The sequence below is a fragment of the Primulina tabacum genome, chromosome 16 (genome assembly GCF_025594145.1).
Source record: "Primulina tabacum isolate GXHZ01 chromosome 16, ASM2559414v2, whole genome shotgun sequence".
In the NCBI taxonomy this organism is placed as follows: Eukaryota; Viridiplantae; Streptophyta; class Magnoliopsida; order Lamiales; family Gesneriaceae; genus Primulina; species Primulina tabacum.
In genome coordinates, this window is record NC_134565.1 from 35,202,444 (window position 1) to 35,222,418 (window position 19,975).

The window sequence follows — 19,975 nt, forward strand, 5'->3', positions numbered from 1 at the left end:
AGATTAAGAGTGTATATATATAAATTAATGCCCATTAAATAAATTAAATTAAATTAATTTACAATATCATAAATTAATATATATTGTATTACAAAAGCTAAGATAATAAATAAACCAAGAAACCCTCTCTCCTCTAAAAGACAGGAAACCCTAGCTAGATATTCTGTGGAAGACATATATATATCAGAAGTTTGAGAATTGGTTATGTAAAGATTGTAACTCCATGATCATTTGGCAAGAATTATCTGCATCCGTGACCAAACTCCTGACCATATATTATTAATTTTGTATAATATACTATATTAGTATTTGAATCATACATGAAAAATGATACTTGTGTATGAGTAAATCTTACTCTTTAGGACGAGATGCCCACAAAGAACTAAGAGCTCGCAATCGACCGTAGTACTCCCCGATCACAAGGAAGCATCGCGCTGCTTGTCGAACGGTTAACATCCGACCTAGCTGATGGAGAGTCTGTTGTCTTAAATTATCAGCCTATAACAAAATTAATGAAGGATGTGTAACTTTTTATTATATCATAAGATACAGGAATCAAGCATATAATAGAATATGCATGTTTACGTACCTGGCGAACGAATCCTTCGAGATTGGAGAGTTTGCCCAACGCGATAACCATGTGATGCATGCTGTCAATAAGAGAAGAGTTGGCAATGGTTTGGAGTAAAGATTTGTGTAGTTGGTCGAGCCCTTGAGTGAGAGCTTCCTCTGCCTGCTGTGAGGACTGTTGGAGACCACATATCCCCACTAATTGTTGCTCGGTTAAGGGGTCTAACTGCGGTATTAACATCTAATCATCAACAAAAAACAAGGAACATTAGAAATATTTCGATTCAAACACATCCTATAGAGTATATTAGAAATACTAAACTTCAAAGATCTAAACGAACCTTGATGAGATCGGAAGGCCGGAAACCGCCCATCCAAAGATAACACCTCTCGACCGGAGTAGCCCACATCCCGGTGATCAGGTGAAAGACATCGGATTTGACAACCACTCCTTTGAGTCTAAAGATTTCATCGTAATGTGCAATATATCCATCGACTATTACCCTTAGGTCCCCATCGGATAAATTTGATTGTACTGCAGCTCTAAGTTCAGACATATAGCCTAGATCATCGTCTAACCATCTTGAATATTCCATGTCGAATATCGCACCAGCTATACAATTAAATTGAAGATTTTATCAAATTTAATTATGAAATCACTCACAATATAATAAGAATCATGCATATTAACAAAGCACGATGAGACATTTCCTGTTTAATCCATTGGTCTATTATTAGGGCCGGCAAAAAACCCGAAAATCATGACCCATGCCGAATCCCGCCCCACTCTCGTCCCGAAAAAATCACGACCCGAGCTTTTGGGAGGACTAGGAAACTAATATCCTCCCGATAGGATTCCCGACCCGACCCGTTTATTTAATTTTTTACAATATTATAATATTATCAACACTTTTGGTTGGAAGATTGTCATTTTAAATAAAATAATATTGGGTTGAAGTCTATATTGAAATTGACTAACGTATTTAAAAGGGTTAGTTCATAGATGACAATTTTAAGTCTTAAATTAAATGGTTAATTAGTTCATCCAAATAAAAAAATTACATATTTAAATATTATAATTCAAATAAATTAGCCTAAATTAGAAGAGTAAGAAGATCATATTGTTGTTCTCAGCCCTATATATCGTTATATCCTCTCTACCAGAGGGTATCCCAAACGAACTTTTGAGTCCCGATATTATCAAGTACGAGATCGAGAGAAAAAAAGAATTCTTGATTCAGAATTTAATAGGGAGGGTTACGGGAAGGTCCCGACCCAATTCCACCCCTATCTATTATTAAACATCACAAGGACTGAGACAAAATAAATTCGTAACTCAAAAAAAATGTATACATAGTTAATTTCTTTTTCGTCTCTATCTTTTGGCTGAAAATAGATTTAGTTTCTATCGTCTACAATGTGACAGAAAAAAAATTGTTAATTCATGGTTAAAAATATAGTTTAAAAAAAATGTAAAATCTATTTAAAAACAAATTTATCTATAAAAATCAAGACTTTTGAATAATTGAAAAAACAGTAGGTCTCCTGTGAGACCGTCTCACACAAATTTTTGTCTTGAAATAAAAAACGAAGTGAGAGCACACTCAAGTAGTATTTGAAAATACTTTAAAAAAGTTATTATTGACTTTTTCTTTACAAATAGGAAAATTTCAAGTGAAAAGATAAGGCATCGTTTTCAAAACCTAAATAACAAATAAAGTCATAATCAATTAGAAAGTCAATCACGCAATCTAAAAATTTTTATTTTTTGGAAAAAAAAAAAAGCAAAACTATTCATAAAAAGTTCCTGTTGACTTCTGCCAACAGGATGGCATTTTCGTAAATTAGTACGGTGGACATGAAGACATACCAGAGCTGATATTCCCAATTGTAACCCCACCTCCTAAGAAAAGTCCCTGTCGACCACAATAATTGAGAAGAGACACAATTACTCGAAAAATTTTTTATTTTAGATCATTATTTTTTTTATAAAAAAAAATTGGGTATTTAATTATGACAAAAACTTGTGTGGGACGATCTCACGGTCGTATTTTGTGAGACAGATCTCTTATTTGGGTCATCCATAAAAAAAGTATTACTTTTTAAACTAAGAGTATTACTTTTTATTGTGAATATTTGTAGAGTTGACCCGTTTCACAGATAAAAATTCGTGAGACCGTCTCACAAGAGACATAATCTTTAATTAATGTGAAAAATTTTCAAACTTATTTAATGTACTTGTATTATTAAATGTATGTGTTGGTATTTATTTACCTGAGACGTTGCACTCTGAAGGTCTTGCTCAAGTTGAGTGAGCCTCGTCCTGCTTGATTCTAGCTGTTGAACATAGGCCTGCAAGAAGTACATCACAAATTTAGTGAAGTGCACCAAACAAATCAATGCAATAAAAATAATATTTTGAAATTTAATTATACTTGATATAAAATAAATATTAAATTATGTCAAAATACTTCCCTATCATACGAGTCTCTCACATTTTCGCGACAGTCCTGTCTCATTTAATGGAATCCAAAAACCAGCTTTTGAGTTTTTGTCCCAAAAAAATATCACTGACAATCTTGTATGAATGCAATGATATGATGATAACTTTAACAATATTTCATTATTTATGAGTAATGAAAATTAACGACAATGAAAACTAACCAATTCTAAGATAAAATTGAACACAAGATAATATTTAATCGAGTTAAAAAGTGTTTAAACAAATGGAAATGAACCTTTTTCCTAAGCCTGCTCTTCCTTGCTGCTTCCCTATTTTGAGCCAAACGTCTCAGTGTCTACAACATATGACCAGGAAACAAATCAAATCAGATACAAATCCATATTAATTTTTTTTGTCGGGAAATAATAATAATCATCCAAAAATAAATATAAATCGAGTAAAAAAAAAACTCTGTTATAATTAAAAGACTCTTTTCTGGTTTAATAAATTGTAGCTTGCATGTGCATATATAATTAATGTGAGTTTTTCATCAGCTTAGCGATACCAAGTAGGCAAGTACTTGCTCTGAATTAGATCCAGGCCCCTTCTTCCATTTATAAACATGTTATTATCGCTTCCAATATATTATTTAAATTAAGCTACAACATATAATTCTTTAATCAAATGTATGAAACTAATATATCTTAATTAGCTGTGTCTAAATTCAACTGCAACATTATTTCTGAAAGAGTAAGTAGTATACATGCAAATCTGTATAAAGTAAACAAAGATGATGATGACTGATGAATGTCATTCATTCACCTGCCACTGCATTTTTTTTCCCGATTTGCTCTAATCCCAATAAAGTATCGGTGCAAAACGGCTAAATGTTATTTTTTTCAAGAAAAAAAGTGACCGAAAAGTTAGACAAAAAAGAATTGAACTTTAGTTCTTGGGATGCGAAAAGTGGTAATTTTTTTCATATAAAAGAAGCTAATTATTGGCGAGAAATTAGAATTTCAGTATTTTATTCAGGGCGAAAAAACCATTTAGATCAATAATTATTTAAAGGAAAAAAAAAATAGAAAGAGTTCAACTTCTGTGAAGATTCTGTCATTTGCATATGGAAAAAAAATCAGAAAATCTATCGGTCATGAGAGATGGAACTGTGTTTCTACATATCTGGGATTTTTGAAGAGATTTCATGATTTGGTGGAGGAAATATATCATATTATGCTGAAGATGAAGTAATTAAGATGATTAATGTATCATAAAAATATAAAAACCTTTTCTGTAGTTGGTTTGGCAGCTGATTTGGACTGTGATACTCCTGTTCTTGGACTACCACTTCCACTTTCCATCTCTATACGTGATTGTTGTAGCGGTGGCTAAAGGTGGTTGTGCTTGCGGTCAGAATCCTCCGCCGCCGTCACCGTCTGCTGGTGGTCCGACTTTGTGCTGATTGTTGATTCAGACTCTGGCTTTATTAGTGCGTGCTGATACTGAATCAATACTCCCTTCTCCTGAATTTGAACTTTCCTGTATTAATGACACCAAACACCGCAAAAAAATAAGTCAAATGGCTTTCATCACTGTAATAAAAGAAAAATCATTATTTTAGATCCTTTTATCAATGTCGAGAAAGCTCCAAAACCAAATAAATAAAGATAAGCCCACAGACTCGCAATTTTTAAGAATAGAGCTTAGTTTATGCATCCAAAATGGTCAAAAATGGAGGGGATTTAAATAAGGGGAAGGCAGTAAAATAGTACGTACTCTTTGGCGGAATTTCATAGGCCAAGAAGGGAACATTTCCAGAGTTGCCGCAGGGTTGACTGAAGAATATAAAGTTGCAGAAAATCACAAAAATGAACAAAATCTTTGAGAATCATTGAGAATTTTTTTGTGGAGTCGAGTTCGTCGATTGTTTAAAACTCCACGCCAATTCAAGTCCCTCCCCCAAGAATGATTCCTATGTTAAAAATGGTTATCCCCCAGGCCCCACCCCTTTAAGGACTAGTTCAAAAGTGCACACACACACCCGTCTGTGTGTCTGTGTGTTTTGGAGTGGTTAGACTTAAATAAACGGAGAGAGAGATCGAGAGAAGCGTACTTTGTTTTGTTTCATTATTGTTGATCTTGACTCCTTGAAGTATTATGGCTTCCTCAAGTTCTCCGAAATCAAACCGGATTCTTTCTTGATTTCTTCTGGCAAATAAAACGAAAACCCATGTCAAAAATCAAACAAGGATAATCATGAACATTGAAACATGAAGGTTAATATTGAATTTTTTCTTGGGTCTGTGATTTTTACATGAAACTTGAATCGGGGTGATGAAGCATGTGAGGAAGCGAATATGGAAGATGGTGATAAAGGTGGGAAGTTTCTGATAAAACGGCGGGCACTCCAAGTGCTCTACGAGTACTCGCCATGCAAACTTTCTCTTAATTAGAAATAAATAACCGCAAGATTAATTGGACGAAAGAAGAGCGTAGAATTCATGAAGCGGTGAATTATAGTACTGCAAGGAAAAAAGAAGAGCTTTTCTTGAAAATTTTCCACAGCCTGCTCTTTCTGGAACAAAACTGGACTGTGAAATGGAAACTGATGGAGTTTCTTGGAAATTTTCAATAACTTCTACGATTTATGATGCGAATACTCAACTGGGGGAACTGGAAAATTTATGGCCTTTGCTTGAAACTTTTCAACAACATGCTATCCCCGACTTTCTGAGCCAAAAACTCGGCTGGGAGATGGAGAAAGAATAGAGTTCCTTAAAATAATTTGCCATTTCTGAACCAAAACTCAGCTGGTCATGTTTTGAGACGCTTTTAATAGAAAGAAAGAGATGGGTGTGAATGTGTGATGTTTGTTTTCATTTACCAGATATATCTTTCTTTTTATCTCCCAAAATTAGAACCAATATTATATTTAATTCTCTAAAGTAATTTTTCTCCTTTTCAAATATTATAAAATACAACTATTATTTCTTGCTAAATTTCCCATTATTTCCCAAAAATATTAATTTACACGACCTTATTAATTTTTTTAATATTAACTGCATCGCCTACCTCAGTGTGCTAAAAATATGGGTCTTTTTTCTTTGGTCAGACGAAGAAAAAATTGTGATTGAAATTTGGGCTAGGAAGTAATTATTAGAATCGAAAACTCTGACACGAAATCTTGTCCTTGTAAACCTGTCTGAGGTCCCCATCAGTGGTTTGTGGGGTTTTCAAACAAAAGAAATAGAGAATGAAAACAAACATTTGTTAGAACATAAAGAAGCAAAAAGCTGGGATTCTTGGCAAGAATCATTTGACTCCTACTCCATTCTCATCTAACCCCGCCTGTGCTTTCTTATTGGCCAGGCTAGCGCTTCAGGATTGCTGGTAGTAAAAAATTTCGTTGGAATCTGTAATCATGGTTCTTGGATTCGATAAAATCCCTGATAATTACGCGTGTAAATTTAGACAATCTTATTCCTTGAGCTTATTTTTGAGTTGAGTTAAGTGCAAGTCCTAATCATAACATGGTATCATATATATGTTCCACCATTATATATTGGACTGCATGTATTGAACAGAAGTTCCAACGTGATGTATAATTTGTCTCACATTGGTTGGATAAAATTTATGAAAGTTAAATTTATGGATTTGGACGACCTCTCCTCTTGAACTATATATCTTTTGAGGTTGAGGTAAGTCTAATTCATAATCTTAACAATTATTCGAAATTACCCTAAAGAAAAAGCTGAAGTCTTGGGAGGAAATGCTGAAAATATCCCACAAGTTGAAGGAAAAGTGGAGAATCACTTTTAAAGGTTGCAAACAGTACTCCCTCAGTACATCTACCACTCAAATTCTCAAGAAAATGTATAGAAAGATTCAATAAGGTTTAAGTTGCTTATGAAATTCTCCTCCTCCTTTCCATTCGCTAGGCATCGAACTGCTGTTGTGCAAACAGTCTGCTGCCTCTCTTGTGCATCAGGATCACCGATGCACAAGACAAAGAGTGCGCATATTCATAAATTAAGACGATTTCTATCCATTATTATACCACAATGTGAGAATCAAGACAAAGGAGTTTACTTTCATAGTAAAATAAAGGAATCCGAATTTCGATCACTTGACAAGATTCATTATTGTATTTTGTGATGTAACTTATAGCCTATCAAACCAAGATATTGAATAAACATGATCAACTTGTGCGTGTAAATTATAATTAATCCAAGATTTTGAAATGGGTTTATTTGGTATTATCCGTTTTGTTGATGGGTCAACGTCTAATCCCTGTCATCTCTTAAGGCCATGCCATATGAAGATTCTTTTCCCTTAATATGAATAAAATAATTCTCATTAATTTCATAAAATTGGATTTTCTAATTTCAAATGATAAGTATAATAGTGGGTCTAAATTTTATGATAATATCTAAATTTTTTGGATGACTTATAAATTTAAAATTACATGGAGAAGTATCATGTTTTATGAAATAGGTATTAAATTGTAACATTTTTTAGCTCAATTTGTGTCATTTTAAAAGGAACTCAAGAGATTTTCATGCAAGTATTTATAGAAAATGATATTTCAAGAATCTAGCATTGTTTTTCTTGAAATTTAACTCCAAAGGTATAGGTTCATTAGTTGCTTCTACATGCAAAAACTACTTGTTTCAGTTGAATTCAAATCAAGAATTCTCCCGTCTCGAGAGAAACTGGAGTTAGAATTTCTTTTCCGAATGGGTTGAATCAGATCTGATGATTAATGGTTTTATTGAGAATCATTAAATCAAAATACATCTTTTAAGTCGGATTGAAGTTATACATCATGTTGGAACTTCTGTTCAATCCTATCACATGGTTTTTTGTTGACGTGTATGGCGCCAAATTATGTGATTTATGTATCAATAGAAAAAACTTTAAAAAGTTAAAATTCGATTAAACCGAAAAAGCCGAAACAGTTAAATTTGATTCGATTTTCAGTTTTGTTCGGTTTGATCCAAAAGAACAACTCTAGATTCGGATAAACCATATTGTCCAGATTTACTTATTTTTTGTTCAAAAACTCTAGTAACTAGAATAATGATAATGTTCGAAGAAACCAGAACGATTTGTTTAATGCGTTGGAAGTCTTTGAAAGTGGGCTAGTTTAACATATCGTAACACAAGTCAAAATAAAAAAAATAAGGGAGGTGTTACAATTTGTTCAAATATACAAGTTACCTCCATTTTTTTTTTATTACATCAAACGCGAAGAGGGGAGCCAGCTAATTTTGCAGGTGAGACCACTGTACTACAAGCCCGATCTCTCCTCCGTTATTTTTTAGGAGGCGATCGCCCTTATTTGCCTCCTATAAAAATGATAAAAGATAGTAACATTAATTTAAAATATTAACTATTTTATCATCAAACTAAACCAGTGACTTTTTGATAAATATGTCAAAACAGGTTACGGGAAAAGACAAGTAAAAGTATGTTTTCAGTTCGTCGTAGTAGTGTCTCGTGCTAAGTCATTGCTGGTTGTTCCGTTGTATCCTGGGAAACAGACGTCCAATACGATCCTCGAAACACATACAAGAAGATACGAATATGTTTTAAGGACACTGTACTTCGTACAAGTCTCAATTTGGGCTTTACTGTATTTTTTTCACCATTTAGTTCATTGATTTTTACGAAAGTTAATGTACTTTATTGTTCGATATATCATGCAACAATTACAAATATATCCAAAAGCTGTATGAGAGACAAAATATGTCGCTAATTCATGCAATATTATAATATGCCAGTTTCATTGGAATTTGAAGGGAGATTTCGTAAATTCACCTAAAACCCTACTCTAAAATCGCTTTCAGACAAAAAAAACATTATTTTTTGGTGGCTTTAATTTTATTTATGAGCCAACCACTAGGTTCAAAATTTTATTAAAATGATATTCTTAAAAAAAATATTAAAATGGTATATTTTGATTAATAAAAATTAAAATTTATTTTTCTGATATGAAACATATGAACGATAAATATTTGAGTATGTTAAATAAAATAATACTTGACCGTATTTAATCGTCTTGGGATTTTTTTTTCGATTTTTTTATGTAAGTAGTTCATGTCATTTATTTCAATTTTTGTTACCATATATAATATTTGAACATGAGAGTTTTATTTACTTTAAAACGTAATACTCCATTTTATGCTTATATCCATAAATAAATCTCATGTGATACAATCTCACAGATTTATATGAGTGATATGGATTGATCCGATCCATATTTTAAAAAAGTAATATATTTTTTTACATAAAAATTAATATTTTTTCATGAACCAGGTCGTTTACAGATCTGTCTCGTAAAATTAACATATGAGACGATTTCATAAATTTTTTTTATTTCCATTATTCCTAAAACATCGGTATATAACTCACTCACATTACAATATTTATCAAGATTTTCTAAACTTATGATATAAATTTAAATTTTGAAACAAAATTAAGATGAGTAGGTCTCTTGTGAGACGGTCTCACGAATCTTTATGTGTGAGACGGGTCAACTCTTACCGATATTCACAATAAAAAGTAATTATTTTAGTATAAAAATTAATATTTTTCCATGGATGACCCAAATAAGAGATCTGTTTCACAAAATACGATCCGTGAGACCGTCACACATAAATTTTTGTCAATTAAAATACAATTAAAGTATTGTATTGGGCCACACACTCGGAGGAGAGCAAACATTTGTTATACATGCACAAAGCTATATCGACACTTGTATTCAAGCAAATGGTCTTGTCCTCCTATAAAAGAGTGGCCTTTGCCCTTAATATATTTCACCATCAAGATTTTTACAAACAATAGTGAGACATGTCTAACACAAGATATTTCGTAGTGGTCATCGGATTGTTATTTGCCATGGTCATATCCCATACAAAAGCCGATTTTAGTCATTCTTATGATGACCTTAAACAACAAATAGTTAAACCGTCTCGCAAACTCTTAGAGAGATGTATGACAGAGAATTCAGATTCGGATTCGGATTTGAAACCAACGTTGTGTCTTAGACCTCCTCCTCCGCACTCACTAGCTCCTACTCCCGCACCTGCACCAAAGCACATCAAGCACTGGGGATGACTTCTCGAATCTATATTTATCTGAGGAGAAAGCCTATCTATGAGATTATGCATTAGAATAGTTGTTGAGATTGTAGTCTTGAGATCAATAATGTAATGCTACGAAACTGAATGATTTATGGCTTTTTTCTTCTCAAATGAATAACTGTCATTTCCTTCATTCTTGATATTCTCATTATATATATATATTTAAAAATAATTATATATATCAATTTTATGTATATTTATAGGTTGAATTCATATATGAGCGTCTCAAATCCGGTCCAAATATTATATTAAATATAGAATACTTTTTAACATTTAAAGGGTAAAAACGAAACACTTGTGAAGTTGAATGAGTCTCTTCTTTTGATAGAGAAATATGTGTTTGAATCCACGTTAAAAAAAATACAAATTTATGTATAGCAAATTTTGATGAAGCATAATTTTATTGGAGTAATTATTTTATTATCTAACTGCTTTGTTCAACTATTTTTCTAAAAAAACTAACTACTTGAATATATTTGAAAAGCGAGATCATTTTTAAACATAATATGTCACACAAAATACGACTCGACCATCTCATGTAAATTTTTTTTAATATTTTTTAAAAAAAGAAATATAAGGTGAATAAATTTTATTTTCAATGATGATTAATAATTAAACAATAACTAAAATAGTTGGATTGAAATCAATCATCTCTACCTTCTCTATTTCTCCTCCCACGCACGACGATTCGAGTATTTGGATTTATTGTTGTTGGCTGTTGCTTTTGCAGGTTACTGCAATGGAACCGGCAGCTAGGCGAAGAGGCGGCGTTTGGGAAGGGATGTATAGATTGATTATGCGCCGCACTCCCATCTACGTTACCTTCGTAGTCGTCGGCGCGTTCCTCGGCGAACGTGTCAGTATCTTCACGCTTATTTTCGTTAAATTGTTCTATAGAATAAAATTCCATTTCTGGTAGTGTGAAGCTGTAGTTTTGACTAATTCCAAGTTTCATAGGATGTGTTGTTATGCTAGGTTGTTCTTTTACTCATATCGCATACTCTGATTTCAGGCGGTGGATTATGGAATTCGTAGGATTTGGGAGCACAACAATGTCGGGGTATTTGATTTTAATTTTTAACCCTGATTTGAGCTGATATTGCTGAGCGTGATTTATTTTTCGGTGAATGATTTGGAATTTTACATTTGTGTTGCATTAGAGTTTTTTCAGGAAACACAAGTAATTGCTACTGATGCATACTTCCCCCTTTAACAGGCATTCGGTCTTTATCATAGCTTTTTAGTTCGACGACACTAAACTGATTTATTTTGTTTGTGATGATTCCATCGAGTTCAACAAATGTATGATAGGAAATGGGAAGAGATTAAGTTTGATATGGTGTCTTAGGATTGCTTCAAAAATCAGTAGCATCATGTAGTTGTTAATTTAATCTCCAGTCTCAATCATGGTTCACTTTTTTGTTTTTCAATTTGTTCAGTGATTGGATCAGTGCGCTCCTTTGTTGTTGATAACTTTTATTTAGAAAGGAATTCATGGAATCTTTAGGAAAAATTTCATGGTTTCTGGTGTTTTGGACTGAATTCGATGCTATAGGAGGATTTATGCAATACCTTCTTTCTCGTTGTCTGCTTAAAGACTTAGAAGTGATTTTTAATTCAGGACTCTGATACATAATAGGTTCAATATTGATTTCATCAAGTGTTTTCTTCACACTTCATGAAGTACTGGTAATTACCAATTTTCACTTCGGGTGCAGGATAAGTTGGTTCCTAAATATGTCATTTAGCTGCTGTATGTATTAATTTATGGCTTAAAGTTGTCAGACCTCACGGTGTGCACAGTGCTATGTTGGCTGGAGATTCAAGTTCTTTCTTTAAACGCCTATAACAAGAGCTGAATTCAGTATTATTTCTACCAGTCAAGATTTTTTAAATGTTGATAATCTTGAATCATACAAGAAATCTATGAGCATTGCTGTTTCTTTTAAAAATTAAAGTCATTAACAAACTCGTATGATAATGTGCCACCTGATCTGAAAACGAAATTAGAATATCAGGCTTGCTATTTAAGGTTAGCACAATGAGCATTGTTGGTTTTGAACCTGTTTTTATGTTTAACCAGCTTGTGGGTGGGTACTTGATGTTATCTCTATTATTTTCTTGAACTTTTATAGCCGAATCCCTTTTTTTGTGGATCGCACTAACTGCTTATTTCGTTCTGTATTTTGTTTTAATATGGCATTTGATGGATCCCAGAAGCGGTATGAGGATATTCCTGTTTTGGGACAAAGACCATCCGAATGAAGTAACGTTTATTGCAAAATGGGCTTATTTGTCTTCACTTTAGATTGTAAGAAACCATTTTGATGTTCGAGGACAGGATCAGTAACAATGATCTTCTTTGCTTTTGTTTGAAGAGTTGTAGACAAATATTTCGGGAAAAAAATATTTGGTAAAATAAATTGTACGTTTGGTTCTGTTTCGGGGAAGTAGAGTTGTCATGACAGATGATGAATAATATCAGATTCATTCGAATACACACGTGACACGTTACTTCCAAGTTTTACGGTCTACCTCTGTATGATACCTATTGATAAAAGATACTCCTGCATGGTAGACGATTGAAATTGTAAGTTTTGAATCGAAGGAAGTCCAATGAAAGTGAGCAACATACATGGGCCGAAGAAGCTTGTAAGTTTTTCGAATAGTCAAGAAAAAAATTCAATTCGCATATGAAATTATTGAATTTGAATCGAACTCAAACATGTTTTAATTGAATTTGTGTTTAGATTATTTTGTTCGATGATTTGCAGACTGCTCACAAGCTTTGATGGTTTAAGTTTATTCGATTTAAAAAAAAAAAAATAGCCGAAATTGGACCAAATAAATAGAAAGAACGAATTCATTAGAAATAAAGACCTAAATTCGATATAAACAAGCTAAGACTTGATTAGATACCCAAAATAATTTTATTGGATTCATATAACAAGAGCAATTCAAGCACTATCGACATAGTCTTAAATTGTTTGTTTGTTTTTAAATAATAATAATAAGATAAAAATGATTAAAACTTGAAAAAGGCTAGAGAATTTGGACCCATACTAACGGGTTTTAAGGCTTCGAAGCCCAAAAAAGCAAAAAATAAAGTGTCGAAGCCCAAGCAGAATAATAACTCCAACAGGTCTTTAGGGTTTTCGCGAGCCATTTATTGTTGTCGTCCGCGCCACTAACTCTGCAAATCGCCGTTGCCTGTATTTCCGACTCAGAGGTAGGATCACCTCGTATGTGTATGCGCGATCTTTTTCCAAATAGCTAAATTGACATTTTTTTCTTTCTTTTTTGCTTTCCGGTGGATTTGTTGGCGAGCAGGCGTGATTTGAGAAGATAAGGTGTTGAAACATGAGGTAGCATCAGATGTATCTTTATCTGATGATTTGTTGTTTTCTAGATTTGGTCGTCTCATTTGTTATCTCTGAAGGAAATTTTAGTTGTTATTTGAAATATGTTTCTGATGAAGCTGATGTTTGTGGCTTGTTTCTTTCCATTCGTTCTCATGTTGGGTTTCATTTTTTTTTTTTGGAGATCGCTTTAATGATTGTGAATTGATCTGTTATCTTAAGTAACTGAATCTTTGAGGGAAAAAAATTGGGACAGCTAGAAACCATTCTCCGAAGAATAGTACTGTTTTTTTCTTCTCATATTCATGGTTGTTTGCATTTGGATTGGGGAAATGCCAATTGGGCGTTGTTACTTTGAACTCCTTGTTAATTGATCTTCTGTTAATTTTGCTGCCGCTGTTTTGTTTTACTCCATTTGTCTTGATCTGAGGCTCCATGAATGCTGCTATACCAGTGTGATAATTTAGGACCAAATTGCATTAATGAAGCAGTTCGGCTTATAAAAATGTTCAGCGGCTTTATTTGTGAAAGCATTATTTGTAGTGAATGAAAGTGAAATATTTATTTTTTTAAAAAATTTCTGGGGGAAGCTGAAGGGGAGAGTTCAAAAGCCATGTTTTCTGACTTCTTTCTATTTAATTGTTTTTTAAGAAAACGCCTATCCGAACACCTCTTTTTTGTAATGTTTTTGCAGTAAGCTTCAGAGCGAGGCCCTGAGGGAAGCTATCACTCAGATTACTTCTGATGCTAAGGAGAAGAAGAGAAATTTCACCGAGACAATTGAGCTCCAGATTGGACTCAAGAACTATGATCCTCAGAAGGACAAACGTTTTAGTGGGTCAGTGAAGTTGCCCCATATTCCCAGGCCAAAAATGAAAGTATGCATGCTTGGTGATGCTCAACATGTTGAAGAGGTATATCACGTTTCTCCATTGCTTTTTTACATAATATAAACCGTGAGATAGTTATGCGGTATATTATCTGGATTCACTAGTTGCATGGACCTGAAGGACTATGAATCTTATATATTTTAATTAAATACTCATAGTTTATACTCCTTTTCGAGGCTATGAAAAACTCCTCTTATTTGAGAGCTGGTATATTTCCCACGTGATAAATTTCTTCTTTATTTCGATTGGATGTTTATGTCTGTTTTGTGGTAAACAGTAAACTACATGAATTTATCCGTTTTGAGCAAGGGGCCCAGGTTAGTTATTGATTTTGCATGAAAACTGTACAAAATCTCATTTGTTAGAAACTATAATGTGATATATCATTTATGTCTAAGCAGACATGTTACTGAGTTGTTTTTACCATAAAACTGTTTTTAATCAAAACAATACTAATATTTTATGTGAACAAATTGCGTATTGAAGAGTTGTTTTGCTTGGTTTAGAATTTTTCAATACAAGTAATTTTCATTTACATTATTGTGTCTCCTGTTATATTGTAAAAATTGTGTATTTGTAATGATTTTTCACATCACGTGCAATATTTTATCCAGGCTGAAAAAATTGGCTTGGAATCCATGGATGTAGAGGCTCTAAAGAAGTTGAATAAAAATAAGAAATTAGTGAAGAAACTTGCAAAGAAGTATCATGCTTTCTTAGCCTCGGAAGCTGTCATCAAGCAGATTCCTCGCCTGTTGGGGCCTGGTCTGAACAAGGCAGGCAAGTGCTTTTTCACATGTTGGTTCATCTTACGGATTTACGAGACTTGTTAATCACCATATGCATGGGCTTAAATGGCCCTGAATATTTGCTTTTATTAGAAGATTATGTTATGCATTTCTACAAATTGTGATGATCATGGCATTCGATTCTTGTTATTGATTTGTTTTTAATGTAATGCAGGTAAATTCCCTACTCTCGTGTCTCATCAAGAATCGCTTGAGTCCAAGGTTGCTGAAACCAAGGCCACGGTGAAGTTCCAATTGAAGAAGGTTCTTTGCATGGGAGTTGCTGTTGGAAACTGTGATATGGAGGAGAAGCAAATATTTCAAAACGTTCAAATGAGTGTTAACTTTTTAGTTTCTCTTTTGAAGAAAAATTGGCAGAACGTAAGTTCATTCTAACTTTTTCTTTAATAACAACTAATAGTACTCTCCTTTCCTGCCAATATATTAGTCAAATTGTATTTCATACGTATATGTTCTCGCGTGTTGATGGCTTGATATACTGAGTATTCAGACTTTCGTGGTTAGTAAACGCTGTTTATTTTTCATTATAATCAGGTAAGGTGCCTATACTTGAAGACAACTATGGGGAAGACACAACGCATCTTCTAATGATTCACCTTGTTTTTCTGTCTGGAATGCCTACGCAGAAAACTCGTGAGGACTAAGACAATCAAATCTTTGTTGGGCTGTGAATTTTATGGTTTTTCCACCGTTTTGATACTCTACCTTCATGCATTATCGAGATCCATTAATTTTGTACCTGTTGAGATGCTTGGATTGCCATTACATGCTGATTTCTTCAGGATTTTATTTGGTAATATTGTCTGTCCTTATTTAAAATTTGAAGTTTCTCTAACTTTGTCTTGTAGCAAAGTTTTTTGGTAAGGATCCTGCATTATGAGATTCCGACTTGTGATGCATTTGTGGGAATCTCATTGTACATAATTTGTTATCGTGTTTGTTTTCGGCCTTTACCCAAGTATTTTTTTATAGTTTCATTTGCTTGTAATTTATGCATGGGGACACAATTAATCACACTGAAAATGGGATAAATAGTCATAAACGAATAGTAATTAACACCGGGTTTAGAGTCTATACACACACAACTGGGATGAAAATTAAATGCAACATATTTTTTTTGAAACACAAATTAAAAGCAACATAGGATGAGTTTAAATTGAGTCATACCTAAAACACAACCTCAAGTAAATATACCCTAGTTTTCTATAGCCAAGTTCAAATTAATTGGGGAGTGATGACAAAGAATCGAGAGATGAGTAATGGTTAAGGATGTAATGTCACTCGAACTCGGGCTAATCGGTTCTCTCCAAAACACATTGAGGCGTTGTTATCGGGTATCTTGGGTAACTTTGTTTTGGTACGTTTTGTGAGAGTGATATAAAAATGAGGCAAACTTTGAATATATATATATATATATATATATCATCCACGATTATTTGAAAGAATACCCGAGCTTAGAGAAAACAAATCTTTCCAAGAATTTGCGTTGGAAAAAATACGAAAATTGGGGAAAATACAAAAAAATTGGTGAGCCCCCATAAAGATTTCCGTCATGGTATGCTTCCTTTTATGTATAAAAATAAAAAAATGTAAGTACTTCTACCATTGATACGTAATATAATACTAGTCAGTTGTGGGAGCCAACAAGACAAATCATATAAAGCTTTTTTGCATTTACAATTTCTTGTTTCGTTTATTATTTTATGTAAAATCCTACTACCTTTTTACGTGTGCAGTCCAAATTTTTTAAAAAAATAGAATTTTCCTTTTTACTGTTTAATTTAATTAAGCAAACAATTACGGCTGCCAGCGCCACCTTCATGGCCTGCGTCAGTATTTAGGGCAACATCTACTCACTCGCCACCCACATTCTCTATCTTCTCCTCCTTCTTCGTCATACCCAGCCGTTAATTTTTTTTTATACCGCTGCAGTGGGGCGAGATCTTGATTTCTGTGAGACTTCTTTTCTTTAATTTCTAGCTTTCTGTGCTTTAAAAAGTAAGATCGTTTTTGTTTCTGTTTTATTTTTTTATGTTACTTCGCCTCATTTGGTTGATCGGTGAGACAAGTTTAAAACAGTTTCTTTACCTTCTATTGCCTTTGTTTCTATTATGGGTTTTGTGTAAAACTTTTAAGATTTTAAACTGAAAGCGTGATACTCTACGGAGGAAGTAGGAACCTTTGCTGAGATTCAGTTCTGGTTTTCTGTTATGGGTTTTAGGGACTTACTGTGAGAAGATGGTTTTTGTCTGCTGGTTCGTTGAGATGTTTATTTGTGGGTGTTTCTTTGAAAGCGTACGGCTCTTTTGTAAATTTGATAAATTTAGTTCAGAATGATTTGAAGTAAAAACAAGTTACTGATGGATTTTGATTTTTCAAGATATTTGAAGAAGTTGTTTTCTTCCTAAAAAAAGGTGCTTTCAATTTGTTATTTCTGAATGTGCTACGTTTATGTTGTGGACAAAGGTGATGTTTCACCATAAATGTTAATTCTCTTCTCTGAGTTCGAATTTCGAGCTGGAGCCTGGAATTTGGGCTAATTAATCAGTGGCGGAGCCAGAAATGTCGAAAATTAATTGGAAAGAAATTGTATTTTTTGTGTATGCATGATATATAAAAAGGTATTTATATATACAGTCTATATGGAAAATTTAAGAGGGAGGGGGGGATCGGTCCTCCCCCTTGGTAAGATTCTCGGTGCTTGACCGGTTATTCTTCAACAATTGTTTAAGAAGGTTCAACTTTATTTACCATTTGTTTATACAAGGAACTTGATTGTTGTTTAGATTGTTTGTTTTATAATCTTTGACACTCGGTCAAAATTGGTTTGCTGCTTTGAATAAGTTTATAATAAGATTATTTTAACGTGGTTGGTGTACTACATGAGAATAGCACAATTTTTTTGTTTTGATTTTTGTCTACCCCTGTCATGACCTTTCGTTTCTTGGTTTCCTTTCTAAAAGTTCATACATGTGTCCACTTTTTTCAAGATCTCTCTTCAATATTGTTTTTGTGTATGATCTTGAATGTTGAGTAATCCACATAATGAGACAAAAGAGAATTTTGAGTTCGATTTAAGTTCTTATAAATGGGATTTATCGTATGTAAACCATGGAGCTTCGAGTGAAGGGCAGGACCAACTCTCTTGCACTTCTCATATTGCTCCAACATCAATTGCTCTTTTGCTAGAAATCAATGACAATATTGTCTATTGTCATCCTGCAACAAATAGATGGCACACATTACGGAATGTTTCTTGGAGAGAAGCATGTGATCGGCTTGAAAGTTTGAGTGGTACAAAATTTAAGTTCTGAAACTGCCTTTTCAGGAAGCATGGCAACTGCAATACTTCCCCTCAACTGCATATTCCATAGAGCTCCAGCTCCACAAAACCGAAACACAAGCACCTTTGTCAAGATCCCTTCTTCTTTGGGTTCTGTGAAGAGGATTGGCAAAAGCTTTGGCTTAGAAGCCAAACCAGATTTCAGAGTATCTGCCATGGCAGTATACAAGGTGAAATTAATTGGACCAGAGGGCGATGAGTGCGAGTTTGAAGCCCCTGACGATGCATATATCCTTGACACTGCAGAGGCTGCGGGAATTGATCTACCATACTCATGCAGGGCTGGTGCATGCTCCACCTGCGCAGGTAAAATGGTGTCGGGTTGTGTTGACCAGTCAGATGGCTCGTTTCTTGATGATGACCAAATGGAGCAGGGCTATGTGCTTACGTGTGTCTCGTACCCTACTTCTGATTGTGTGATTCACACTCACAAGGAGAGTGATCTTTATTAAGAATACTGTTTTTGGTTTGTGGTCTCCGGTTATTTCATCCATTTGCTTCATTGTCCTATTGTGTGATCTGAAGATGATGTTATTGTTAGCAATAAATTTGAGCCAACTTGGTTCTTCTCTCTACTCTGGGTTGCTTTTCTTGTACTGTGTCACAGTCTCATAGATAAAACTATATTTCTTAGTATTCGTGTTTCTCTCCCGTATACTCATGGTTAATGATGTTTGCACTTCATTTTACCAAGAAAATAAGAACAGCAAATACCCGAACATGGATTACCATATAAACACAAATATCCATTTTCAGTCATGAACTCGCAAAGTGTAGTAAAGATAATGACCTCGAGCTTCGCTTTAAATGCACCAATCCTAAAAAAAATGGTATTTTTTCCCAATTCACCATCTCTCATCCCCGCGAACATAATTTCATCATTGTAAACATTTTAGTCCTCGTTGGCTCTATAAATATATATATAAGCTTTTGAATAATTTTTCGTATCTTGAGAGCATTTTCTATGGTCTAAAAAGGGTGGCCTTTTTTTATATATAATATCAATTATATATATTGCGCTTCGAAGAGAACATTCAACGTGGTAGCGAGAATAAGAATAAAGTTATTTCAAAATGGCCCACACAAAAAGTTATTATCTTGATTTGGCCTACACTAAAAAAATCAATTTTGTATGTGTAATAATTTTGTATGTGATTTTTTTAGTGTAGGCATATATATATATATATATATATTGGGACGATTTTGTTGCATACAAAATAATTGCCATGAGCATCTATGTGGAGTGGGACTCCAAGTTGTTCTTTCTTTAATTTATTATTATTTTTTTGCAAATTGTTCATCAAAATTGTCAAAAAACAACCATTTTAATTAATCAAAACAAATTTTTTACCTGTTTGACCTTTCCCAGTAGCCATCATTTGGTTCCTCTCAAGTCACGATTCAATTCCACCATAC

The 19,975-nt window shown here is 33.6% G+C and overlaps 4 protein-coding genes and 1 long non-coding RNA gene across 5 annotated transcripts; 3 read left to right on the forward strand and 2 right to left on the reverse strand.

The window, feature by feature from the left end:
* Positions 1 to 89: 89 nt before the first annotated feature.
* On the reverse strand, positions 90 to 5,871 carry LOC142528230 (transcription factor TGA9-like). Its single transcript, XM_075633259.1, has 11 exons — positions 5,328 to 5,871; positions 5,127 to 5,221; positions 4,790 to 4,848; positions 4,300 to 4,552; positions 3,309 to 3,368; positions 2,845 to 2,922; positions 2,441 to 2,486; positions 912 to 1,183; positions 590 to 811; positions 356 to 498; positions 90 to 265 (listed from the first exon to the last, which is right to left on the reverse strand). The coding sequence occupies exons 4-11, from the start codon at positions 4,372 to 4,374 to the stop codon at positions 184 to 186; spliced, it is 978 nt and encodes a 325-aa protein (XP_075489374.1). The 5' UTR covers positions 4,375 to 4,552; positions 4,790 to 4,848; positions 5,127 to 5,221; positions 5,328 to 5,871; the 3' UTR covers positions 90 to 183.
* Positions 5,872 to 10,774: 4,903 nt separating this feature from the next.
* LOC142530098 (cytochrome b-c1 complex subunit 9-like) lies at positions 10,775 to 12,656 on the forward strand. The gene is made up of 3 exons (XM_075635874.1): positions 10,775 to 11,014; positions 11,171 to 11,218; positions 12,376 to 12,656. Exons 1-3 carry the CDS (start codon positions 10,898 to 10,900, stop codon positions 12,421 to 12,423), a joined length of 213 nt encoding a protein of 70 aa, XP_075491989.1. The 5' UTR covers positions 10,775 to 10,897; the 3' UTR covers positions 12,424 to 12,656.
* LOC142530099 (uncharacterized) lies at positions 11,389 to 12,369 on the reverse strand. Its single transcript, XR_012816030.1, has 2 exons — positions 11,783 to 12,369; positions 11,389 to 11,745 (listed from the first exon to the last, which is right to left on the reverse strand). It is a non-coding gene; the product is annotated as an uncharacterized LOC142530099 (long non-coding RNA).
* A 604-nt stretch (positions 12,657 to 13,260) lies between the features above and the next one.
* Positions 13,261 to 16,169, forward strand: LOC142529655 (large ribosomal subunit protein uL1z-like). The gene is made up of 6 exons (XM_075635247.1): positions 13,261 to 13,387; positions 13,489 to 13,523; positions 14,212 to 14,431; positions 15,022 to 15,187; positions 15,371 to 15,576; positions 15,751 to 16,169. The coding sequence occupies exons 2-6, from the start codon at positions 13,519 to 13,521 to the stop codon at positions 15,802 to 15,804; spliced, it is 651 nt and encodes a 216-aa protein (XP_075491362.1). The 5' UTR covers positions 13,261 to 13,387; positions 13,489 to 13,518; the 3' UTR covers positions 15,805 to 16,169.
* An 829-nt stretch (positions 16,170 to 16,998) lies between these two features.
* On the forward strand, positions 16,999 to 19,134 carry LOC142529484 (ferredoxin, root R-B2-like). Its single transcript, XM_075635029.1, has 2 exons — positions 16,999 to 17,169; positions 18,545 to 19,134. The coding sequence occupies exon 2, from the start codon at positions 18,550 to 18,552 to the stop codon at positions 19,009 to 19,011; it is 462 nt and encodes a 153-aa protein (XP_075491144.1). The 5' UTR covers positions 16,999 to 17,169; positions 18,545 to 18,549; the 3' UTR covers positions 19,012 to 19,134.
* The last annotated feature ends 841 nt before the right edge of the window (positions 19,135 to 19,975 follow it).

Coding starts and splice junctions, on each gene's coding strand:
- LOC142528230 (XM_075633259.1), bottom strand. CDS start 4,374: ATGGAAAGTGGAAGTGGTAGTCCAAGAACAGGAGTATCACAGTCCAAA. Junction 2,487..2,844: donor TTCAGAGTGCAACGTCTCAG/GTAAATAAATAC, acceptor TGTGGTCGACAG/GGACTTTTCTTAGGAGGTGG. Junction 812..911: donor GGCCTTCCGATCTCATCAAG/GTTCGTTTAGAT, acceptor GTTGATGATTAG/ATGTTAATACCGCAGTTAGA.
- LOC142530098 (XM_075635874.1), top strand. CDS start 10,898: ATGGAACCGGCAGCTAGGCGAAGAGGCGGCGTTTGGGAAGGGATGTAT. Junction 11,015..11,170: donor GCGCGTTCCTCGGCGAACGT/GTCAGTATCTTC, acceptor CTCTGATTTCAG/GCGGTGGATTATGGAATTCG. Junction 11,219..12,375: donor GGGAGCACAACAATGTCGGG/GTATTTGATTTT, acceptor GATGGATCCCAG/AAGCGGTATGAGGATATTCC.
- LOC142529484 (XM_075635029.1), top strand. CDS start 18,550: ATGGCAACTGCAATACTTCCCCTCAACTGCATATTCCATAGAGCTCCA.
- LOC142529655 (XM_075635247.1), top strand. Junction 14,432..15,021: donor ATGCTCAACATGTTGAAGAG/GTATATCACGTT, acceptor TATTTTATCCAG/GCTGAAAAAATTGGCTTGGA. Junction 15,188..15,370: donor GCCTGGTCTGAACAAGGCAG/GCAAGTGCTTTT, acceptor AATGTAATGCAG/GTAAATTCCCTACTCTCGTG.